General features: G+C 44.9%; 1 protein-coding gene and 2 long non-coding RNA genes across 3 annotated transcripts; all 3 read right to left on the bottom strand.

The window, feature by feature from the left end:
• Nucleotides 1-14,177: 14,177 nt before the first annotated feature.
• Nucleotides 14,178-16,496, bottom strand: LOC135387153 (uncharacterized). The gene is made up of 4 exons (XM_064616512.1): nt 16,413-16,496; nt 15,797-15,983; nt 15,484-15,729; nt 14,178-14,395 (listed from the first exon to the last, which is right to left on the bottom strand). The coding sequence occupies exons 2-4, from the start codon at nt 15,954-15,956 to the stop codon at nt 14,217-14,219; spliced, it is 585 nt and encodes a 194-aa protein (XP_064472582.1). The 5' UTR covers nt 15,957-15,983; nt 16,413-16,496; the 3' UTR covers nt 14,178-14,216.
• A 30-nt stretch (nt 16,497-16,526) lies between these two features.
• LOC135387152 (uncharacterized) lies at nt 16,527-16,880 on the bottom strand. Its single transcript, XR_010420896.1, has 3 exons — nt 16,856-16,880; nt 16,718-16,786; nt 16,527-16,576 (listed from the first exon to the last, which is right to left on the bottom strand). It is a non-coding gene; the product is annotated as an uncharacterized LOC135387152 (long non-coding RNA).
• Nucleotides 16,881-18,699: 1,819 nt separating this feature from the next.
• LOC135387151 (uncharacterized) lies at nt 18,700-20,234 on the bottom strand. Its single transcript, XR_010420895.1, has 3 exons — nt 19,827-20,234; nt 19,134-19,170; nt 18,700-18,991 (listed from the first exon to the last, which is right to left on the bottom strand). It is a non-coding gene; the product is annotated as an uncharacterized LOC135387151 (long non-coding RNA).
• Between the last annotated feature and the right edge of the window lie 1,920 nt (nt 20,235-22,154).

The raw sequence follows: 22,154 nt of genomic DNA, 5'->3' as shown, positions 1-22,154 counted from the left end.
ACTTCCCATCCCACCACGTGTGTCTTCGTGAACTAATATGCATGTAATATTGAAAAGAACATTACCCAAGAAGAATATATAGAAGACAAGAATACCTTTATTGTGCTCTGAGGCACGTTACAAGTCTCCGCACATGAGGCGATGAGTTAGTCTACTGTAGACCGGAGATGTGTTCCAAGAGAGTCCACATGTTTTGCTTTTTTTGTTGTATTTTACATTGAAAGTCCAGTACAGCTCCATGACTGTTGAAACACCATTACAGATGTCGTCCACTTCTATATCCATGGCTTCGGACTTGACATGAACCTCTAGTGCCTCGTGCAGTTTCACGCCCTTGTACGTGATGGTAGGGTAGACATCCTATATAGGTTGGAAGGGAAATGAACATCATGTTATGCCAAGTGCACAGAAATTTATTTAGACAATCAATGTGTAGAACAGCAATATTGCTATATCACGCCAGGGGAACTGCAAGGAAACAGTGAAGTGTGACATATAGACACTGTAGTGGCGCCAGTTGAAGAAGCATAGGATTGAGATCCGCCGCGCTCGTGCTGTGAAAGATCATTCTGTTTCGGAACTGGAGCCGGACTGAGATCCCCGCACTTGTGGTGCAACTTGGTTGTACATAGGAGTATTAAAAGGGTGTTACTGCCGTCTGTTACAGACATCAGAAAAATGCTCATCTTTCACGGCTACATAAGCAGTATCAAAGGGGTGTACTCACACAGCTCCTCAAAAATTATTGCTGTTCCTTCTTGCTGTTCCTGTCTTTTGTCTCACTTTGCTCTGTATGCTGCCTTCTGAACCAGTGACATCTGTAAGGAGACCAAACATGAAGTTACAAAAAATTGTTAGAGGCAAAATAAGCTCAGGCTCGTTGCATGTGTGCTATCTCACGCACTGAGTTTAAATCACAAGTTCAAAGCAATGCTACAGTCCATGGAAACATACTATAGGCATGACCAAGTCATTAATCAAGTTTAAACTTCATAACTATACCACGGTAAGGCAAAAGGCAGCACCACAATATTTGGAGATCTCTGTCTATGACACAAACTTAATGCATATTTTATAGATTACAGTCGTGAATAAAGGCACACTTACCGTACGACGTGGGTGTTTTGGAGCATTTTCAGCGTTCATGGAATGCCTTTTTCGGCCAAATTTGTCGTGGCCTCGGCTACTGCATTGAGGCCAGCCATTTGACTCCTCAAGTATGCTAAACGAAAACGAAGTCGCACTTTCCAAGAGTCCTGCAAGCAAAATGGTAATCAGCCAATCTCACACAATGTTAACAAGTCCTGTATATTTTAGTACTGTAAGTCCTCCAGAACATGTAGCGTTAAAAAATGACGAGGACAAGCGCAAACGGGTAGTTTTTAGCGATACGTGTTCTGGAGTATGTACCACTAAAGGGCCCAGTTAGATGTTCAATACCGTAGGAAGATGCCTCTCCTGTAGCTCTTGTGAGGTTGCCCATCGAGATTACCACTCTATTTGCCTCTTCCGACCTGTAGAGGCACGTAATTTCCGCACAAAAGCCAAATTCGTAAAGCGCTCGTGGTGCAGACTATTACCCAGTTATCGCTGGTGCAGTTGTCGTCTCCACTTCGTCGAAACTTCACGGCATCGCCGCTCGAACATGTATGTTCCGCGTCCGGGTCCACAAACGTATCGAACGTAGCAATGTACACCTACAAATGTTCAAATTGAATCTGTTTAGAAGTGAAGAAGAAATACGTTGAAATCGTGCTTACCTTTGTTCGACATTTCTTCGAAGCGCCCTTAAGATCTGTGCACTTGATTGCCGTCACCAGATCACTTGGTCATCACCAAAAGTGGCAAATTCCTTCTGTCGCGGTATTCCACAACCGCGGCACCGGCCGCGGGATGCTCGTTGTCACTCATTAGTGCGGCAACAGCAAATTACGCCATTAAACAAACGAATAAAGCTCCCGATAAATACTTTCGAAAGACGAACACCCGCCAGCCAGCAAACTCATCGAAAGAAAGACAAAGACACGGAAGCGGAAGTTGCTTGCTGGTGGACGCCTGGCGGCAACTATTATTAACGCATATTCAGCGTAAAAGCTGTAAATTTTGTAATACGTTAGAGCATCTGCGAAAAGTTGGTAGAGAAAATACCGTTACGATATAAGTGTGCAACAGAAGGCTTGCCCCCGAATGGATCAGAAAGCTCATGGCATCATATGCTGTTACTACGTTCTCTGGTTGCAGTAGTAACCAAGACTGTTACTACATATCTGCGGTAGCAGGTTGTAATATGGCAGTAATTAGAAAGCAGGAGCTAGTAAATGCATCAGGAACGTAGTAATGACGGCCATTACTACTTTTTTCCGACCTTTTTTCTAAGAGTGAATAACAACCAGAAACGTTGCCGCTTGAATTTCTTTTGCCTGTGACTTGAGATTCGTTGCAGTTGCAAAAAGCGTAAACTCACTTGACCAGCTCTTCCATGCTGTGGCGAGGTCGTTGTTCGTTAAATCCAGTGGCTTTGGTGGTGGAAGCAAACTGCTGAACGTTGCGGTTGACATTGCTGCTGCAACGTTGGTGTCACCGGCATCAAGGCCGTCGGCGTTCATAGCTTTCTGACACCATGTGGAAGGCACTGACGCTCAGGCGAGCAGAACAAGACTGATCCGATTTATTCGGCAATAGCCGTTTAAGTACAACACCGCCGGGGGGCGTGAGCATGACAGGCGATAGCTTATCGCCAAACTGACATCCGTTACATCTAGGAGCGGAGATGTCCGAGTGGACGGCGTTAAGTCTCGAAACTAAAGGTACACTCGTACGTGGAAACGTATTTATTCACGCTCTAACAATTCAACGGGGCATAGAACCGCGTGACAATGTATGTCATGTATTGGAAATTCATAACGAAGCTGCATTTCATATTACAGTTTGTTAAACATGAAGACAGTGCAGACGTTAAATGAAGACACTGAACTAGTTGCATTTCGGTGATCTTCCTAATCAGTGTTCACGTTGAATTACGAACCACTGGGTGTATGACACAGCTCGCTTGCTTTTTATCGTTATGTTACTAGTCCGAAATGCACTGTTACAGAAGGAAGGAACTGAAAGGGAAACCATCGTGAGGTAAAGGGGTGTCGCTAAAACGTCGTTCGTTAACGCCATGGAGGTAAGGTTGAGGGCCAGTTCTCACTTGGCGACGCCTGACGAAGCGCCGTGAGCGGGCGGCGGAAATAAACCCGCATTTCTGGAGTCGGGAGAGGAGAGACGTCAAGCAAAAAAATTGCCACGCCGAACTTCTTTCACGACGTCGGCGAGAGCTGGCGAGAACGGCAGCTGGCGACCAATTAGGTGACACAGAAAGGCCACGCCTCTTGATTTTTCGTCTGCTTTGAACGACGGAATGCCACTGTAGTGGGAACATGAAAATCGTGCGCGCTGACGGGGCGGCGGAAATGCGTCTCTACTAACGAGCCCTACGTGTCCCCTAATGCGTCCTACTCAAATGGCCCTAACGAGCGGATGAGAACGCCGCCGGTCTACGCTGAACGCCGCCGCCTATGATGCCGCCGCCGGCCCAAAATGGACCCAACTCCGCCGCCGATAAAAACGACATCGGCAAACACCTCTACCTCCAGGCGATGGTAGCAGCGTTGCCAGATCTAGTGAAATTTCAGTAAATCCTTCTGTGCAGCGAAACAGGAACAAAGAAAAACACCAGAGACACGCTACACTTTCAACCAGGTTTATTACATACACAATAAATGTGGAAGATCTTCATAAGCACAAAACATGTGATATCCTGTTATCCAATGGCAGAGCTATCCCTATCCGTACCAGGTTCCTGAGTTGATAAGGACACGTTGCTTATCTGTAAGAAGCGCTGTTGATTTGCTCACGCAGTTGTCCCCCTCTTGTGCTATCGTTTTTGTTTCAACTACGTGGCTTGTGTGCAAATCTTTTGAAAATCTGATTACTTTCGTGTTTTTTTTATATACATATGGGCTCACATCCACACACACCAACGTGATATGCCAATTGGGAGTTCCGGGTGTCTTTATTGTTAACTTTCCCCTTGTGCTCGCGTAGCCTCTCATTAAGAGAGCGCCTTGTCTCACCACAACATAAAGGGATAGAATAAACGTCCCTCTACACACTCTACATACATGTTTCTGTGGTTTCTTTTACAGGTATTTCAGTAAATTTACTGGATTTCAAGTCTGATTACTAGAATACTATTAAAAAAACGATCAAAATGCGCTTAAATCTACTGATTTTTTTGCCTGAAACGCGGTTTCACTTACCGAACTCCACTTCACGTTTGCTGACACCGTCTGGCTGCACCGTATATAGTCTGCGTACGAGCGGAAAAATCCTGTCATTCGCCCTGGGTGCACTATTTGAGTGCTACACAAATCTCCTAAATAATTCTTTTTGGCATAATGAGGGCCCTTCGTATTGTGTGGCATTTGCAGGTAGTCACATTAAAAAAGCGAGCGAATGCCTAAGTAAAACAATTTATAGCAAATGCATTACAGAAGTATCCATATGTGCCACAGGACACTCAGTAACATAGCAAGTAAAGAAATGTTCCGATATCTTATATCTCCGACGTTAGGAAGTTGCGTTGCTTGCCGCATTCAAGCGCGTGCGTGGAACAGATATTTTCTAAGGTCAACCTAATGAAAATGTAACAGTGGCACAAGCTTTGGACAGAAACTATTCCGCAGTGCGGCACACAAAGTGACGGACGGGAGTCAATAACTCATATAACTTCACTGTGAGTGCTGAGTTAGTCGAAACTATGAATGTATATCTATACTTACAATGGGGTAGAGTATCGCCCCCGGCGATGAAACTCCCCACCCGTCATCCTGAAATAAAGTTGTTGTTGCTGTTACGAGAGAAGACAGAAAGCGTGGGCGAACGAAGGTGTGCAAGAAAGTCTTCACTGTGTACACCAAATAACAAGTATATATTACAATTACAATATCGCGTGTATTTCTCATATGGCGCAGTAGTCGAGTCGCCGAGGAGCGTTTCGCCCATTTCTTTTGTAATAAAGTTGTTTTGAGTAATCTACTGAATTCTACTGAGTTTTCTTATGCCGACCTCCTGAATTGCCAGCAAAGTGGTCGTGGTCGCAGCACTGGATGGTAGGGAGCCTGCATGCGCGTTCTCCTGCTCCGTCGTTGTTGACAGGGTGGGGACATCCTAGTAACTGTCTGCGCCAGCGTCTCGTGGCAGCCGCCGTTTTAGGTCATATCCAGTGGCGTAGCCAGACCTCCAAGGCAGGGGGGGCTCTATACGACCCCCCCCCCCCCCCGCTGATCATGGGTGTGACAATACACAATACTTGTGCACACCGCAGCATGCGGTTGAAAAAAAAAACGAAAATAATTGATTTGGACATTCACAATACGATTATACTGTGATGTCCAATGAGGTGGTGTCACGAGATTAGAAGGATTTTGAAAAGCTCATACTTTGGAAACCATTGAAGTGTGCCGCTTAGATAGACGCCATGAACTGTAAGAACTTTCGCGATCGTCACACTGGTCCCCCCCCCCCCCATATATTATTTTCTCCTCGGATTTGCACGATTTGCGTGGGTCGGTCAGTGGCAGGTAGGGGGGGCTCGGGCCCCCCCTAGCCCCCCGTGGCTACGCCACTGGTCATATCTTTCCGCCTTTCGTCCGTTTGGCTCGTGCGAATACAATACAGAGCGCGAAAAAATCTGAAGAAATGTGTGAAAACGCACATACATGCGAGGAATTCGTGAAACACAAAATAACGGTGGTTTGCGTTGTACCGGTCCTACAAAACTAAAGTCTGGAACCTCCAGGTTTCTCAAGGTTTTTCTGCAGGGCAGGATTTTGTGGCAGACCCAGCACACGTCCTGAAAAATATTTCGTGGGCATCTTGTTCGTCGAGATGTGTTCTTCCTCGATGACGATACAGCTCGTGAGCTTGACCACCCGTCCAACGATATGTCCAAGGTGTTATGGAAGTGGTCGATTATGAGGAAGAAAAGGAAAAATGGACTAAGTGCAGCCCACCGCATTGCAAAGCTCCATGTCAGTAATGGACTTTTTTGTTGTTCAATATGAAGGTCTCAACTGCACTGCAACTATTTCGAGAGGCCCAATATAGGCAATTCGCTATTATGTCAACCATGGAGGTTTAGAAGGTACTGCAACAATTCGCTTGGTACATCACGTTCTGCCTCAAGAGCACTGAGCCTTCACAAGCCCGAAAAGCACGTCGAAACAATTAGGAACCTGCACCAAGTAATCCCAGTTATAGTTTAAAGCTTAAAGTGAACCTCTTGGGATTATGGAAGCCATTCTAAGCAAGCATACTTATCTCGTCTAATAACATATTGAAACTGCAAGATACTCTTGGATACACAAAAATACGGATGATTGCTGCAAGATTGTCTAGAAAATGCATTTTCTGTTGCTCGACTAAAAATGTCAGTGCCAAACGCTTTGTTACTTGAACACCGCATTGCATATCATACGTATCTGCCGATTTCTAAAGGCACCAAAGCACAGCACCTACGAGCTTGACGACAGCATCTGCTTAACTGACCTTCTTCAGGACAACATTAATCGAAGAGCTTGACAACGAGGAATTACTCGAGATGAGTTACTTGTGCTCACGGGGCACGCTCTAGCATTGTCAATCATCTGGCCGGTTTCCTTATGAACGGGGTACTCTCCCAAACAAAAGGCTGTGAGACGTGCAGCGGATACTTTCTAGAGTCTGCTTCCACTCACGAACATACCATAACGACGTTAACAGAGATTGTCACAAGGAATATGAATAAGACCTACCCAAGTATACGGTGGTGTTATGGCCATGACACAAGAATGCTCGCAGGCTTTCAAGGCAGCATCTGATTCGTGTGATATTACTAAGCTTCGACAACCCCTTTGGTGCTTGCACCAACGTATTCAAAGAATGTTCACGAGGGCACTGCCGTTTTGTGATTCCCACAAGGGCTGTCGTAATTCCGAAGAAGTTTGCTGGAGTTCGTCTTCGAATGCACCTCAGGTACGGAAACCAAAACAGTGCACAAGGTCCGTAAAGCAGCAAAACCTGTGCTGTCAATCTACCATGAACCAGTACACATACACTGTCCCATTGCTGGGGTCCAGTAGAGCCGATATAATATTGAGCCGGAATTAAATTGTGCACTTACGCAAGCTGCCCAAGTTCCTAGTCTATTTGTTGTCCATAAGCAGTACATTTGTCCTAGAATGAAGCCGCATCGGGCGCGAAATGCTCATCTTCCTTTACTGTGAAACGGCATCAGAAACCGCGTATGTTTGTTGGTTACATTCGCCGAGTTGAACGCTTAATCCCAGAAACATTTCGTGGAACAGATGAATAAATGCGAGGCCATGGTGGTGCCCTTTCATGTGGGTACCACGCACAGAAGAAAATAAAAAGAAACAGAGAAAGGCTGATAGAGACATAGGTGGAATATCGTAATACACTGCTACCAGTGCAGTTTATGACCGAAAATGGGGGCGCGCGGGCTGCTGTCCCCACCCTGTCAACGACGACGAAGGAGGAGAGCGCGCATGCAGGTGCCCTAGGCCATGGAAGATGGAAACCATGGAGGAAGGAAAATAAGGAGGGAGCACGACCGTTTCTTTCCGAATCACAAAAGTGTAGTGGAAGTGACGACATATAGTACGCATCATGAGGACGTCATATCGATCAGGTGACTGGAGGCAGCCAATCTGCGGTGAGACTTCGCCACAACTGGGACAAACAAACTGGGGCAGCTGCCGGGCTACCGGCGTAGATGGCGTTTTGTGGCGCCCGGCGAGATGCTAGAGAGCTGGGAGAGGAGAATTATTTGTCCCAGATGCTTCTCCTCACCCAAACTTCCGGAATCGTGCAAAATGACGTCACACTCCCTCCTTATTTTCCTTCCTCCAAGATGGAAACACAGGAGCGGCCGTTTCGAGCAGGTTTCCGTGGGACACCTCTGGCGGTTGCTCGTGTCAAAACCGCCATTGCTTACTGTCCACCACGTGATCCTCTCTAAAGTTTCGGTTTAGCAACGCTTTGTTGCTCGCGCTGCTTTCCGTGCTTTCATGCTTTTCCAAATTCGTTTACTCTTAGAATGCGAGCACCATTGCGGAAACAACGTTTTGTTAACGTGTTTTTACCACGGTTGCGGCTGTCGTTCAAAAGAAAGCAGCTCTGTCACGGGAATAACGTTTCCTTCGCAAGTACGTACTTGATCGGTTGTTTCGTACACCTGTCTGTGAGAGAGTCACCTTGAATCGTTCGTTTGCAACCTGGCGCTGTGCTACAGCCGCAGATTCATTTGATTTCCTCCGTTGTTGTAGAAGTTTGAGTCCTGGGATGCTTTGCCACTTCAGCAACAAACACACAAACGTCGTTGCCACGAATGATGTTTCTAGTCCTGCGTGCTTGTCCCACAGACCATGACTGGTCTTGTAATAGAAGAGTAAACCTCCAAACACACACAAATAAAACTGCACGCGCGTCGTTCATCACAATGCAGATATTTGAGCTGCGAGACAAACACGACTCCGTCGTCTGCTGTGGGAGCTGACATGCGCATGCTCTTGGGGTCACGTGAGCGGTCACATGGTAGACAAGAGCATCCCAGAATGCAATGCGAATATGGCACGCCCGTCCCAATGGCAAAATGTTGGAAGGGCTCCTCCCGTGTTTCCTTCCTCCATGCCTTAGGGCATGGAAAATAAGGACGGAGTGTGATGTCATTTTGCGCGATTCCGGAAGTTTGGGTGAGGAGAAGCAACTGGGACAAACAACTCTCCTCTCCCAGATCTTCGCAGCTGACAGAGAAGCTCTGAGTGCGAGTTTTGGTTTGCGATAGTGCGTTTCGAGGCTCTTAAATTGCGTGTGTTAACTGCAGCTGAACTAACTAACTGAACTGAAACTTCATTTATATTCATCAACGTGTAGGAGATGCCGACCTGCTGCGTGCAGCGCTGCAGATCGCGCTCTCTTCGCAAAGAGCCAGGAGTTTAATTCCATTCGTGAGTATATTATCATTATTCATATGCAAGAAAACTCAAAGTTGTTAGCCAGAAATACTGGACTTCATGTTATGGGAATTATTGCTTTCGTCACTGTGTAGGTTTCCAAAAAACCCACAGCTAAGAGCAAAATGGATGGAGGCCTTGGGGAAAGACGTGAACTGGGTGCCGCCAGAATGGAGCCGAGTTTGCTCGAAGCACTTCCACCCAGACGACTTCGTCCAAACGCAGTACCTCGTCCGACTTCGTCCATGTGCAGTTCCCAAATTTTTCCCACAACATGAGGTAGGACGACATAAACGATAGAGAGCGCGCGTACGTGATATACTTTTAATGCTTTCGTCGTCAAATGGGTAGTTTTTGGGTAGCTTGACAGTTTGTTATCAGGCTGGTTGTATGTCGCACGTGATATAAATATACCATACTTTACGCCCAGTGGTACAGGAAGGAAAAAAAAAGAAAATAATTTAAATGTATTTTCGCAAAGTGCGCTCTTGGATAGTTTGTGTGATGGTATATTTAAGGAAATATTTGCAGCTAAGAGGTATCCCTTATTTTATTTAGCATGCTGGAACCACAAGTGGGGCTGAAGCTACAGTGGAAGGCACAATGGTGAGATGGTTATGCTTATGAATCTTCTTGTATAGTAGCGTACAGCAACAAGAAGACACAGGGTGTTCCAGAAAACGTGTAATTGAATTTTAAGAAAAAAAAACTACGCCACCTATTGCGGTCGACGACATTATTAAAATTCAATGACACGTTTTCTGGGACACCTTGTATGTTTGTTCCTCATATAACAGCTTATGACTAGAAACCGAGTGAGGAAGACACATGTTTATCATATGATAACTGTGGGAATGACAGGTTCCATATGCTCCACAGGACGTCCCTGCTGCAGACAGCACCCTGTCACTTATTTCACAAGAGCCCCCTGTGGAAGAGGTATGAAGAGCTGTGACGTGCAACTGTGCCACCATGGAATTATGCACAATGAAGCTATAGGACGTGTAAGGCCTCATACGTGTGGGCTTTAATTTTTCAGGTGGCTTCTACATCATTTGCAGCACCACTGCAAACACAGCGGCGAGCCATAGAGGTACCAACTTGTAAATAGCAGCAGCGGCATCATTGGGCTACATGTCACCCCCCCGCCCTATAATGAATCTTTTTTCATATGTGATACAGTGTACACAGTAGCATGGTCTGCAATACATAAAAATATATGTTACTGTACAGGAAGTGTGATACTGCTCCAGCACATCACCCAGTGTGTACTGCAAGCCCCTAATGATGCAATTGCATAGTAACCTGAATAGTGTATCTTGTGGGCTCATAGGTGTTTTCAAATTCCAGACTACCTTTGAGCTGCTGTGGGACCCTCTCACCACTATGGATATGGAAGTGGTAATGTATCACTTGTTATAGCTTTCTCCTATAGACTTGTTTTGTAGTTCAAATGATGCGTTTTCACGGCAAGCTAACTCGCTATCCCCAAAATGAATACAAAGATGACAGTTGAGCACATGGCAAGGGACGCAGAGACCACTGAGTAGAGCGCTTATTTTTTATGCAAGCTAACATAGTGCTTTTTACAGGATAGTCGCAGCCCTTCCACGGAACACCTCCCTGTTGAGCTGGTGTCCCAAGTGAGCCAGGTAACACAACTCTAAATTAATATACCACTTGGGTATATGAGTGTAGATACTAGGTACATAGGTATATACTTGGTTAAAGGGACTATCGCATCCGTCCCGGTTGATTCCGAAACTATAGCGCCGTTTTACTCGTCGTTCGTCGCCAACAATTACACAAAAAGTCCGACACGAAGAAGTGGAGTAGTTTCTGTGCAGTTTGATGGAAAACATAGCCGTAGCAGACGACGGACGTTGAGGGGTTTCTGGTATTCCCTCTCCGCAAACGTCACGCAGCCGCACCAATCAGGGAGCGACTGTCGGGACGTCGTCTGCCAGGGAAACCGCGTAGAGCCTAGCTGTGATCATGTCGGACGTCGAAAGCGAAAGTTTTTCCTCGTCGCCGCTGGATGAATTCAGTGAGGACAGCTCGGACGACGTGGTGTCAGACGATGATCCGTATTCAACGGACCCACTTCCGCTTCATCCTCCGATCAACAGGGATGCAGTTGTTCGCGAAGTCACGCAAAACGATGACTTTCGGTAAGTCAGATTATCACATTGTACGCATCGCACCCACTGCAATTACGCTATCAACCGATTGTTGGACTGGTACTTGAAAAACGACAGGTGTCTGTGCGGCGTCTGCAGTCCGGAGCAACCAGACGAATACTTGTGCTGCACCTCAGTGAGCCAGGTTGCAGCTCTGTGTGACAGTGCTGGCGTGCAGTGCATCACCCAGCACCGTCTGTTCCACGACTTCTGTCTGCGGAGGGAAATGCTGGCGGTGAATGCACGCCAGTACTATCGCTACGACTATCGGCTGCGGCTGTTGGATCCGACAGACAACAGGTATGTCGTTTCCTAGGGCGGGTATGGTAATAGTCCCTTACAGCAACCACAGCTGTATTTTAACCGATATGTAGGAGTTTCATCTTTTAGTGCAACCTTTAATGCAATGTTCTATAGATATGTTGGAATATACTAGGATATTTGCAGTTGTCTTTTGGTCACCTCTTATGTATGCGAGTTGGTCATCCTTTTTTCCTGCAGTATCGCTGAAATTGACTTGCCTTATATCTTTACATAGGTGTCTGAGGTTCACAGCCTACTCTATATTTGCCAGTTGGGTCTGGGGCTACCTCGGACCTAGAAATAGGCGACAAATTCCAGGCTGCGCTGTGCGAGCGATTCGAAGAGAGCACCCGTCGCCTTCATACCAAGGGTATCTTTCTTAAGACTGGTATGTTTTCAGCATACATATATTATATGCATCTGCTGGCTGATTCCCTTTTCATGGTTATACCTTCATATTAACAAGGCTGTATACTTCAGTGAACATAAAAGGAGTAGGTAAGCTAGAGGGTGTCGACCTGATATTATTGGCGTGAGTGTACATTCCTGTACATTTATCACACTGTAAGGCTTCAAAGCCACATACCTCACTTCCTTTTTTTGAAACATCTAACTCATTAAGCTAATGCTCATAAAAAGATCATGTACCTTTTTTCAAATGTGATGAAAATCAAGAGCCACAAGCTGCCGTGTCGAAAGCAGTACATGCACCACACATACCGAAAAACCTCCCGGATAGCACGAATATAAATTATTTGGTGTTTTTCGTTTTAATATTTCTTTTGCATAACAAAATGCTACAGTGGTATTTAATATCCATGCACAGATGGTGATGATACTGTTGTTCACAATTTCAGTAGATTCCAGGCTGCTGTCTTCTCAGAACTGCCCATGTGCTGGAATGAAAAAAAAATGTTAACTTGGTTATAATAAAATATAGTTTTGCAATTCAGCATATCCATAAGACTTCTTTTCGTACAACAGGTACTGCTTAAAGGGGCTGCTGCATCCGTCCCAATTGACTGTGCCACTGCAGTGACATTTTTTTCTACGTTGCTCACTGACAATCATGTGGGCAAGAGCGGATGACGGATATTAGAGTATTTCAAAATTCCTTCTCTGAAAATTGGAGCAAACGTCACACACACAAGGCTGATAGTTGCTGAGAGTGACAAATTTGTCTTCAGCTGTTTATGGAAGTGAATTTTGGCCAAGTTAACCGTTAAGCGACGACTAACGTACACACATGGATGCGATAGTCCCTTTAATGATTTTAGTTATGCAGTTATCAAAATGAGTTTGAGAATTAATATGCAATGTCATATGAGGTGGGTTGATCTACAAGCAACGCTTGTCTTTGCGTAAAGCATTGGTTGGCCCTGAAAAGGGCCGTTTGTGATGTCATATGTCAAGATGGCCAGCTGTCCGTGGTCCTCAGCTGGTGTGGACATGGCCTACTTTCCCTTCTGGAACCTACATGTAAAATCCAGAATAGAGTTAAGTCATCAGGAGCAAGCAGGTTGGGTGCAACTTGGTAGAACCAATATTTTGCGTACCGTGTTTGGTGTTGTTCCACAGCTTGCCTAAGAGTCGGCTTCTCACCATATGTTGCTGAACGAGCTGGCCGAGTTTCTGCAGCTGTGACTGCGTTTGGTGTTCTTGAATGCGAGTCAGAACCTCTGCAATCAGTGTTGCCGCATAATCTGTTGATGGATAAGCATAGGTTGACAATAAATGTGTTAGGTGAACTTGAAGGACTATGCTCAATACTGGGTGTTTTTATGGAAAAGCTATGGGAGCAGCACAGACATCACTTTTCCCAATTGAGTTATACTGCAAGGCGGACATCATCTGGAAGGGGGTATATGTGACCTTTGAGCAAAAGCAAGCCGAACAGGAGAAAATCCACATTGAAAGCCGTTCTATCTTTTAAAAATCCTTAAAAGCATGCCGTGAAATATCTATTGCTGAATTTTGGTATGCAGATGATGAGAGACTGAAAAAGTGCTCCTCAAGAGCCATCTACGGCAACAGAAGTGGTTTATTTAGCCAGTAGATCAGCACCTACTCTGATGATTTCCATTACTTCAAATTATGTCGAGCTCTTGCATGAAGTGAGCGCTGTGCTTCCTGCATTCCCCGCCAGCGTGGTTTCAGCTCATTTTCATATCAATATTCAAGGATGGATATTTTAAGGCACATGTGTATTTTAGGATTTGTTAGACCTGAAATAGCTCTAAACAAGGATACCCTCATTCCGCTTGCTTTTGTCTGGAATCACCTAATTAATTTTTTTAAAGTAATCAGGCAAAAATGAGATCTATATATGCTGCTCTCATAGCTTTTCAATAAAAAAATTCTGCAAAGGATAAAACACTCTATAACTAGCACTATCTTCAAACTAGCCACAATAACTACATCTATGTATTGACACAGAACATGATGCACGCAGTGGTGAAAATATACCATAGGTAGCATTTTCTTTGAGGGGTACGGCCACCCACGTCTTTTTCAGCTTGGATGGCTTCAGTCGGAACTGCTTGGAGCCCTCTCTTTCCACTTGCACACGGTCAGCATTCTCGTTGTAATGGAGTATTGCCAACAGTGTCCTAAAACACAGTTTTGTAATGTAGATGGTACAGGTTCTGTATGTGTGACATGATTTTATGAAGGTTTAATACCTGGCCACCATCCCCTCATCAGAAAACGAATAGGATTTCGGAACAAAGTGGTTCAGGACACTGTGGTATGACTCCAGGCCATATGTCTGTTGTTTTGCAGAAAGCATAGGGACATCCCTGAGCAGTGCGGGTGCTGTCAAGATGTCCTTGACCTTTGCGTACGTCTCACTATCTGTAATTGTAAATGATAAGCTTAATTCTAGCTCTGTCAACAAAGTTAACAAAACTGCTAGTCCTTCTTGAGAAAGCGTGAGCGACCGACAACAGAAAAAAAAAAAGAAACAGACACAACAAGCCACTTGTGTTGTGCTTGCTTTCCCTTGTCACTCGCTGGTCAGGCTTCCTGACATTGGAGTTCATCCACCAGCTCGACCACTTATTATGTAAAATTACCTATAAGCTCGATGCTTGGAGATGCAACCACGACATAGCACACGACTGAACTCGTGGGTGTAAGAAAGGGATAAATCAACTTGTCCATTCTTTAGTATTTTTGTTGCTATGTCTACGTACTAGTACATGCCTGCCGAAGAAAATTTAGGACCATAGTGCTATTTATTGGGCCCTCTACAGAAGGGCAAGCAATGAAAAATCCATGTGTGTCAATGGGATGAACAGTGCAATAAGGCTCCTTTCCTACACACGCATAAAAATGGTGTAGCTTAAATTTTGATACAACGCGGAAATTAACTTCAGCTTCCACTCAAAAAACCTACCTCACGTGATTGTGTCAGCAGTGCTAATAAGCACTGTATATAATTTTAAAAAATGCATTCATAAACAGGCACACTCTTGAAAATGGTGTCCTAAGATTAACTGCACAGTGTGACTTATTAAAGTCATACTGTACAGTTAATCTTCGGACACCATTTTCAAGAGTGTGCTGGTTTAATGCCACAATCAGCCTCGTCGGGTCACTTCACCCTGCCTGTCATCGCCATCGTTCAGCCACTGAGGTCTGAGTTGTGAGAACTGTATTTTTTAAGCACCAAAACCATTTACATGCAGTGCTATATTTAAGAAAGGGTTAAGCAGTTTTCCTGAATTTTGTCCAGTTCCAGCTAAATCACACTTCCCAAAACAATGATAACAGGGCATGCATGTAGAGTAGACACACGCATATATGTCACACATTTTGCATTTGTGTTACTCCAGAAAACCCAGATGCAATTACTTTACCAAATATTCATTTAAAGTTTTCTCAGAGATTTCTTGAGTTATCGCCTGACTGCACCCATTGGTTTATTTATTTGTACTTACCTTCTTTGAGCCATTCTCGTGGTTCTGAAACTGGGCCATGATAACAAACTGGGTACAGTGGGTTGTCATGCTCATGGACATCGACAATGTGGTTCACTGCCGATACCCACTTCGCCAGACAAAGGTCACCACTTTCCCCACTGTACTTTGGACACCAGTATATGTGTCGGATAAGGCTCTCTATCCAGAACTTCACAACGTGGTGCTTTGTGGAGCGGCTGAGAGACACAAGCTTTTTCTTGATCCCTGTTCAAAGTTACCACATGAGTTTGAATACCGAAAGCAACTTTCCATGCTTGTTGAGAGTGCTCACCTTTCGCAACGTGCCACACGTCAAAACGGTGTTTGATGTGTGGACACAATTCCCTTAACACAGACTTTATTGCAGTGTGGCGGTCAGTCACTATGGTGTCCACAACCATGTCATGTGCTTCAAGGTAGGCAAGGCAGTTCTTTAGACCATGTACCTCCATGGCATTGCTGCTTGAGACTTCTGTTGACTGTTACATAAAACACCAAGATCGACGTATTACACATGTTATACCCATATACAGGGTAGTGTTGCCCCCTAGAGGTATGGTCATTTGACAACAGAAACAGCAGAGCTATGTTTTGATGTGCTCAATTAGGCTGTGGAACTTCAACACTTGTAGGCCTGTATAGCGTCAACACTTCTTCCACTCTCTGAATAGCAGCAATTAGTCCTGAGCTCGTAGTGTTAAGGATTTTAGTACAACATTGTGAGTAAGCTCTGCCAGTTCCGCAATGAAAAAAACACTTAATTAGAACCACATTTTTTTTTAGGGAGAAACTGGATTAAGGCCGAAAATTGGAAGCTTGAGGGTAAATATCGGGTATTACCCGAAAAAGTATGAATTGCATGATGCAATGTTTACGATACTGTTACAGAAAGATTTGGTATGAGATACCTTGACCAATTCAAAGTGGATGATCCTATTGGCAACTGTCTCAAGCAGTGTGTAAGTGCCATAGAGGGCTGTGTGGCCTGGCGAATCACATCTGCCATCTCCCGCAGGGTCAGGGGCACTGGGCGGAGCCGGTCCAGTAGCTCAGCTTGTCTGCTCAGGAAGACCTACAACAGTTGTAGATAAGATAAGATCACATACTAAAAGGAACATTGGGTGAAAACATTCTGTGACTTTCGAGCTACCGCTAGGATATGTTACTTGTTTTCTTGAACGATAATAGGCACATACTTTATAAATGTACTCACATCATTCACGGCAGGAAAGAGGTGCTGTTTCTGTGTTCTGAAGTACTGCGACAAAGTCAGTGTTGGCACCTGCATCGTATGGAACATGTACAAAATGCCTTGGTTACATTAACACTAGAAAAGTGCCAGTATTTGTACCTTCATCATGGCAAACATACGAAATACCTTGGTTATGTTCACGCCGGAAAACAGAATCGCACTACAGAGCAGAATGTTTCCGAGTGGTCTGTCTTCCACCCAAGGCTGGCTGGACCATGTACGCAGTTTCCCACAGCTGCAAGCTGTTGCTGCTCTCAGCCATGTGCCCCTTGTTGTGATGTCTGTTTCAGCATCGCTGCTGCCACAAGGACACTGTGACAGGAGCTCTCGCAGACTTGACTCCGCCACCAGGAAGAGACGTTCCTCTGGATTTAGCCTGAAAAGCAATCACATATTTCTATGTCTTAAAACACAGCATACTGGAGCATGCTGTACTTACGTTCGATGCACATGGGATTTAGAATGATGTCCCTCATGTTCCTTCTCATATTCGTCACTAGGAAAAAAATAGTTGCAATGTAAGAATTCCCACGGCTTTCAAGTGCAAAGCTTACTCTTCAGTCTCTGATCCCTCTGTTAATTCAGATGAGTGGACCGTCACGTCCTTCGGATCAGGCTGGCTACATCGAGAAAGAAAGAAGTTATTCACCTTTGCGAAACGTATATGTGTAATACAATGCTGTGTGTGAAGTAGAAAGCCTTTGCTATTCAGTCTAGGAAGGCATCTATGTCTTGGAATGCACGGCCTATTCGTCAGGGCAGCACACTTTGCGGTGCTGTTTCTAGGATGACTTTTTCATAAAATCCCTGTACATCCTTCCCTGTAGGTCTGTTTCACCAAGGTTAAAATGACCTGTTCCCCAGCGTGGTCATGGTGGCCTAGTTTGTTGGCCACAGCTTCCTTACCCCTTCTGTTCCCATGTATTTTGTTGTTATAACTTCTGTCATGTCTGTGTTACGTGTTATACTGCTGCTATGAGCTATCCGTGTGTATGTCTGTTGTTCTTCCTAAGCTTTTTTATCTTCAAGCTTTATCCACCACCTTGACTGCTGTTGTAACATATGCTGTTAGCATCCGTGGTATTCATTTCAAGGTGGCTCCTATCAATTGATTGGTAGCATGTCCACCTACTGACCCAATTATCATGGGTTCAGACCCGACACAGATAGTAGCAACTTCATGATAGGGTACAAGCTGTTTAGGCTCACCACCCACATGGATAGTAAAACACATCAAGAGGCAATATTAATCTGTGGGTAGACAAATATGCTGTAACTCTGTCACACTTGCCTCACAATGGTCACAATGTAATTCATATTAACTTAAATGGACGTCATAGCTTTCCTTTTTGTAATCACTAGATCACCAGAGCTATTAACAATTTTCTGTAAATATAATACACTTGTACTACGGCATACCATGTAGATCCCAAGGTTGTATCAAGTTCTTCTCTAGCTGGGGTGGAGCAGTGGACGGGCGAAAGAGGCATGTAAAGCATATCTGTTGGCATCAGTTCCTCAAATGCTGGTGCACCTATATGCTGCATGGAAGCCTGTCCTGCAGAGACCTCCACGCTTTCAATGTTGCTGTCTTCTGGACACCAAGTTGCTAGTTCAGATGATGTCAACAGAAGGGAGCTGGAAGGGGGAAGGCTCATGCCTGTCTGGCTTTCCCTACTTTGCATGTGGAACCCAGTTTGAGTGCCTGCAAACCAAATTGGTAGTAGGCTACGTGTGTAAAAGGTCTGTTCCCTGTAAATGATATTACAATATTACCAAGCGTGGATGTCGGAATAGCTGTTTGTGTTTCCTTGTCCTGAACCCTTTCCGCTACAGATTCTGGCTTGTGCAGTACTAATGTGTAATGGAACCCATATTGGCTGACTATCTGGTAGGGCACAAATGGTTCAAGGGGCAGTCCATCCAGCACTAGGACTGAAGAAATAGAGCAATACCAACATGACACATACAAAAAATGCAGAAAGGCAATTATGCAATACAGCTATGAAAAAACAATATGGGATATGATGTGATTACTGCTCTCCTGTGTTTACAAGGAGGAGCTATGAATCTCAAGAGTAATTGCCTATGCATTCATTTTAACCACCATGGATTTTATCAAGAGTGAGCATAAATGAATTGGGCATGTACCATTTTCCGGACCCGCTGATGACATGGATTGTTGTAGGCTGAAACATTCACCCGCATCGCTTGCTGATTCCATCCTTTCCACGTCTACAATACAAACACGTTATCACACCTATCACTGTAACAGGCTGGTATAGGACAAGTACGACAAAAACATCTTAAACTGGAACAGATAGGCGGGAGCATGAATGTGCAGCAATGCCTAATAAGAGCTTTCTACGGAACGTACCACTTGCACTGGCTTCAGTGAAGCTGGTGGACTGGACCTGTAAACGAAACTATTTACTTGTGGTTCCAATTCATAAGTCAACATCTCATAAGATATGTAATAGATTGGTTTTCACAAATCTGCCTAGAAAAAACATTCCTTGTACAGATACCTCTTATGAAAATGGAGTCATATTGTTCCATACCCCACATTACCAGAAGCAATGGGGTAGAGTATCGCCCATGGCGACAAACTCCCCATTCATAATCTCAAAATAAAGTTGTCACTTGTTTTTCGAACATGCAACCTGTATTTCCAGCATGCATTAATGCAGTAGAGAAAATGAAACCTCACGCGCAAATTTGCTCGCTGAATGGGAGCCCACAAAAGGACAAAGTACCGTTCGTGTTCGTATATGACGCGCGGCTAAATGAAAACGTGCATACGCCCCTTCATTATATATGTTCTCATAATAATCCATCCCATCGGTAAGCGACATTTCCAGCAAGCACTACGAGAATGGCAATCTCAGCTCATGGGTTTCCCTTGCAAAACCCACATTGCTTAGTTTTAGGGATCGAACTTCGCCGGCTGCGCCAATGCCGAGAAAAGCGTGTAAACTGCGTTGCAGGCACGCTTTTCAGGGCTAGATCCTATCAATTATTATGTCCTTTGGCGGGGTCCCATTTGACATATACGAGAACTGTGACCCACCTCAGCAGACCGCGGCCGAGTTGGTTCCGGAAATATTGTGGGCACGGCGTCAGCCTTCAGCCGCTTTCGTTTCGGAACTCCAAGTCGGATTTGTAGAACATCCGTTTCCATGTACGCATCCTCCGCAAAGTGTGAAGAACAAACGCGGGACACATGTATTTCTCCTCGTACGTCAGGATGTCTGCTGGCGACTACTGCCTCCCATTTTCGCTTCGTGTCACTGTCCCTCGGCTTGTGGAATGTCACTTCTGGGTTAGAGCCCGAAGTGTTCGTACACCCAGGAACGTAACACCGTGTTTCACGCGACATGGTCGCGTCAGAACTCGCAATCACAAGCGGAAGTCGGCGTATTTATCGATGACTTTTCGCGAGGTAAATGGCGACGATGGCGACTCAAACCCGAAGCAGACGAGCTCAGAGACTGTCGTCTGCGCAGCCCTCCCATTCGTGCGGCTGCGTTACGTCATCACGATGTTACTATCGCTGGGCTTCCTTAGCTTCAGAGGCGGCGGGAATATTTAAAATTCGTTTACTAAATATGTACGGCGTTCTCGAAAGAGAAATTTGGCCAACTAGATTGTGAAATGATACCGAACATTATGGTATGGGTCTCATACACACGTTCCCGGATGCGATAGTCCCTTTAAAGCGACAATCCAGTAACAAAAAAGTCGTGTTCCTGACCTTCTGCACCACGAATGTATATTTCATTTTCCTAACAGAGCATAAAGGCAACTGGCTATTGTTGTACAAAGTACACCAGCATGTACAAGTTGCGCCATTCTGGCTTACCACACTATATTGAACTTTCGTATGACACGAAATATGGTCAACATGTGCAGAAAAGTTGCCAAAGTTGTCGAACTCTATTGAACTAGTGGAAATAAAATTAGTAGACCCACAAACTTCTGGCAGCATGCAATGGGACCATGTTACATGTGTAAATTTGGGTATATATACCACCCTGTATAACTTATAATTAGTGCCATGTGCTTTCAGGTTTTCTTTTTTGGAAAATGGGGGTGCAGAGTTGGGTCTTATTTCATTCACTGTAACACAGTGTAAGCCCAGGTGATATCAGGAAGAAAATGAAACAGAGGGAGCTTCTCATATTTTTTTATGAACACAAGACACACAAAGGCCATGCTGGATGTACAGTGTTCTCCAGTGCCTGTAATTCGGGACTACCTTTGGTCTGTACCTGTATCGGTCATCGCCTTGAGTTTCAGAGTTTTAACCGAAGTGACAATGATGCAAAAGGGAGCCGGGGTAGAAAGGGGTTCCCCCAAAACATAAGACCCTAAGTACGTATAGTTCGTTCACAGCTATCGGTACGTGCAGGGCCAGCGTCTATCGGGGGGGGGGGGGGAGCGCAACTGCCGCCCCACAGAGTTCGCCGAAAGGGATGCCTGAAAGACACAGTTTGGGCAGCACGAATGCAGGGGGGAAATAAATATCCCACTTGTACCCCTGAAGGCGAAAGGTAGATACCGGCCCTGGGTACATGCTTCATATTATACATTAAGGTGGAAGCTCAATGCACAAACATGTCGTGAATTTTTGTTTAAATGCGTTGAGTTACATGCTCTAAAGAAATTTTAGCTGCTATGCTGAATTAATTTTGCAGGCAGTGGATCCACCATCACTGATAAACCTGGTGACACAAGAGGTGAAATAAATACATGGTGACCTTTAGCAGCCATTGGAGAGGAGTGAACTTATGTGCCTTATGTATCCGCATTCCTCACATTCTAGGGCACTTCACCAATTCTCTGTGACTCACTGGTTGACATGCAAGCGGTAACATATTATCCAGCTTATGTCTTACTCAATAAGCTGTCAGTTTAATTTTGTATTCAGTTTACCAAGCTACTCTATTGCACTTGCTCAGCAGAAATGAAATATGTAAATCTTCATTTGCATCCATTAGGCAATATGCAGGCTGACTTTCTTCTCCACACTTTACAGGAGAGTTCTAGTTCTGTGATGGGAGGTGCACCCTCTGTGGAGCAAGTTCAACAGGTAAAAGAAATCTGGCTTAAGTAATTGTTTCCATAGCGTGTTAAATATTTCTACAACTGCTAATGAGACCTGTTGCGGACCAGATGCAGTGACTTAAGCTAAGTCAGTGTACAGACGCATTGCAGCCATTCATTTGCACTGCGCACCCCACCAAGCGGGCCGTAAAGCGCAGAATAAAATATTAGTGCCAAGGTTTAGAGCTTATCTGGGTTCTCCTTTGTATTGACTGAGCTGAGGTTTTAAATTGTGCACTGGCTCTGACATCCAAGTTAACAGTTGTAAAGCCTGATGTTTTGCCTATATACT

The sequence above is a fragment of the Ornithodoros turicata genome, chromosome 3 (genome assembly GCF_037126465.1).
Source record: "Ornithodoros turicata isolate Travis chromosome 3, ASM3712646v1, whole genome shotgun sequence".
Taxonomy (NCBI): domain Eukaryota; kingdom Metazoa; phylum Arthropoda; class Arachnida; order Ixodida; family Argasidae; genus Ornithodoros; species Ornithodoros turicata.
Note: the sequence above shows the minus strand (reverse complement) of the source record. Positions and strands in the feature narration are given on the sequence as shown.

Excerpts from the sequence above, each read along its gene's own strand:
- LOC135387153 (XM_064616512.1), bottom strand. The coding sequence starts at position 15,956 with ATGGAGGTACATGGTCTAAAGAACTGCCTTGCCTACCTTGAAGCACAT. Across the intron at positions 15,730-15,796 it reads CGTGTGGCACGTTGCGAAAG|GGATCAAGAAAAAGCTTGTG; the intron begins GTGAGCACTCTC and ends AACTTTGAACAG. Across the intron at positions 14,396-15,483 it reads ACGAGAATGGCTCAAAGAAG|ATAGTGAGACGTACGCAAAG; the intron begins GTAAGTACAAAT and ends TTACAATTACAG.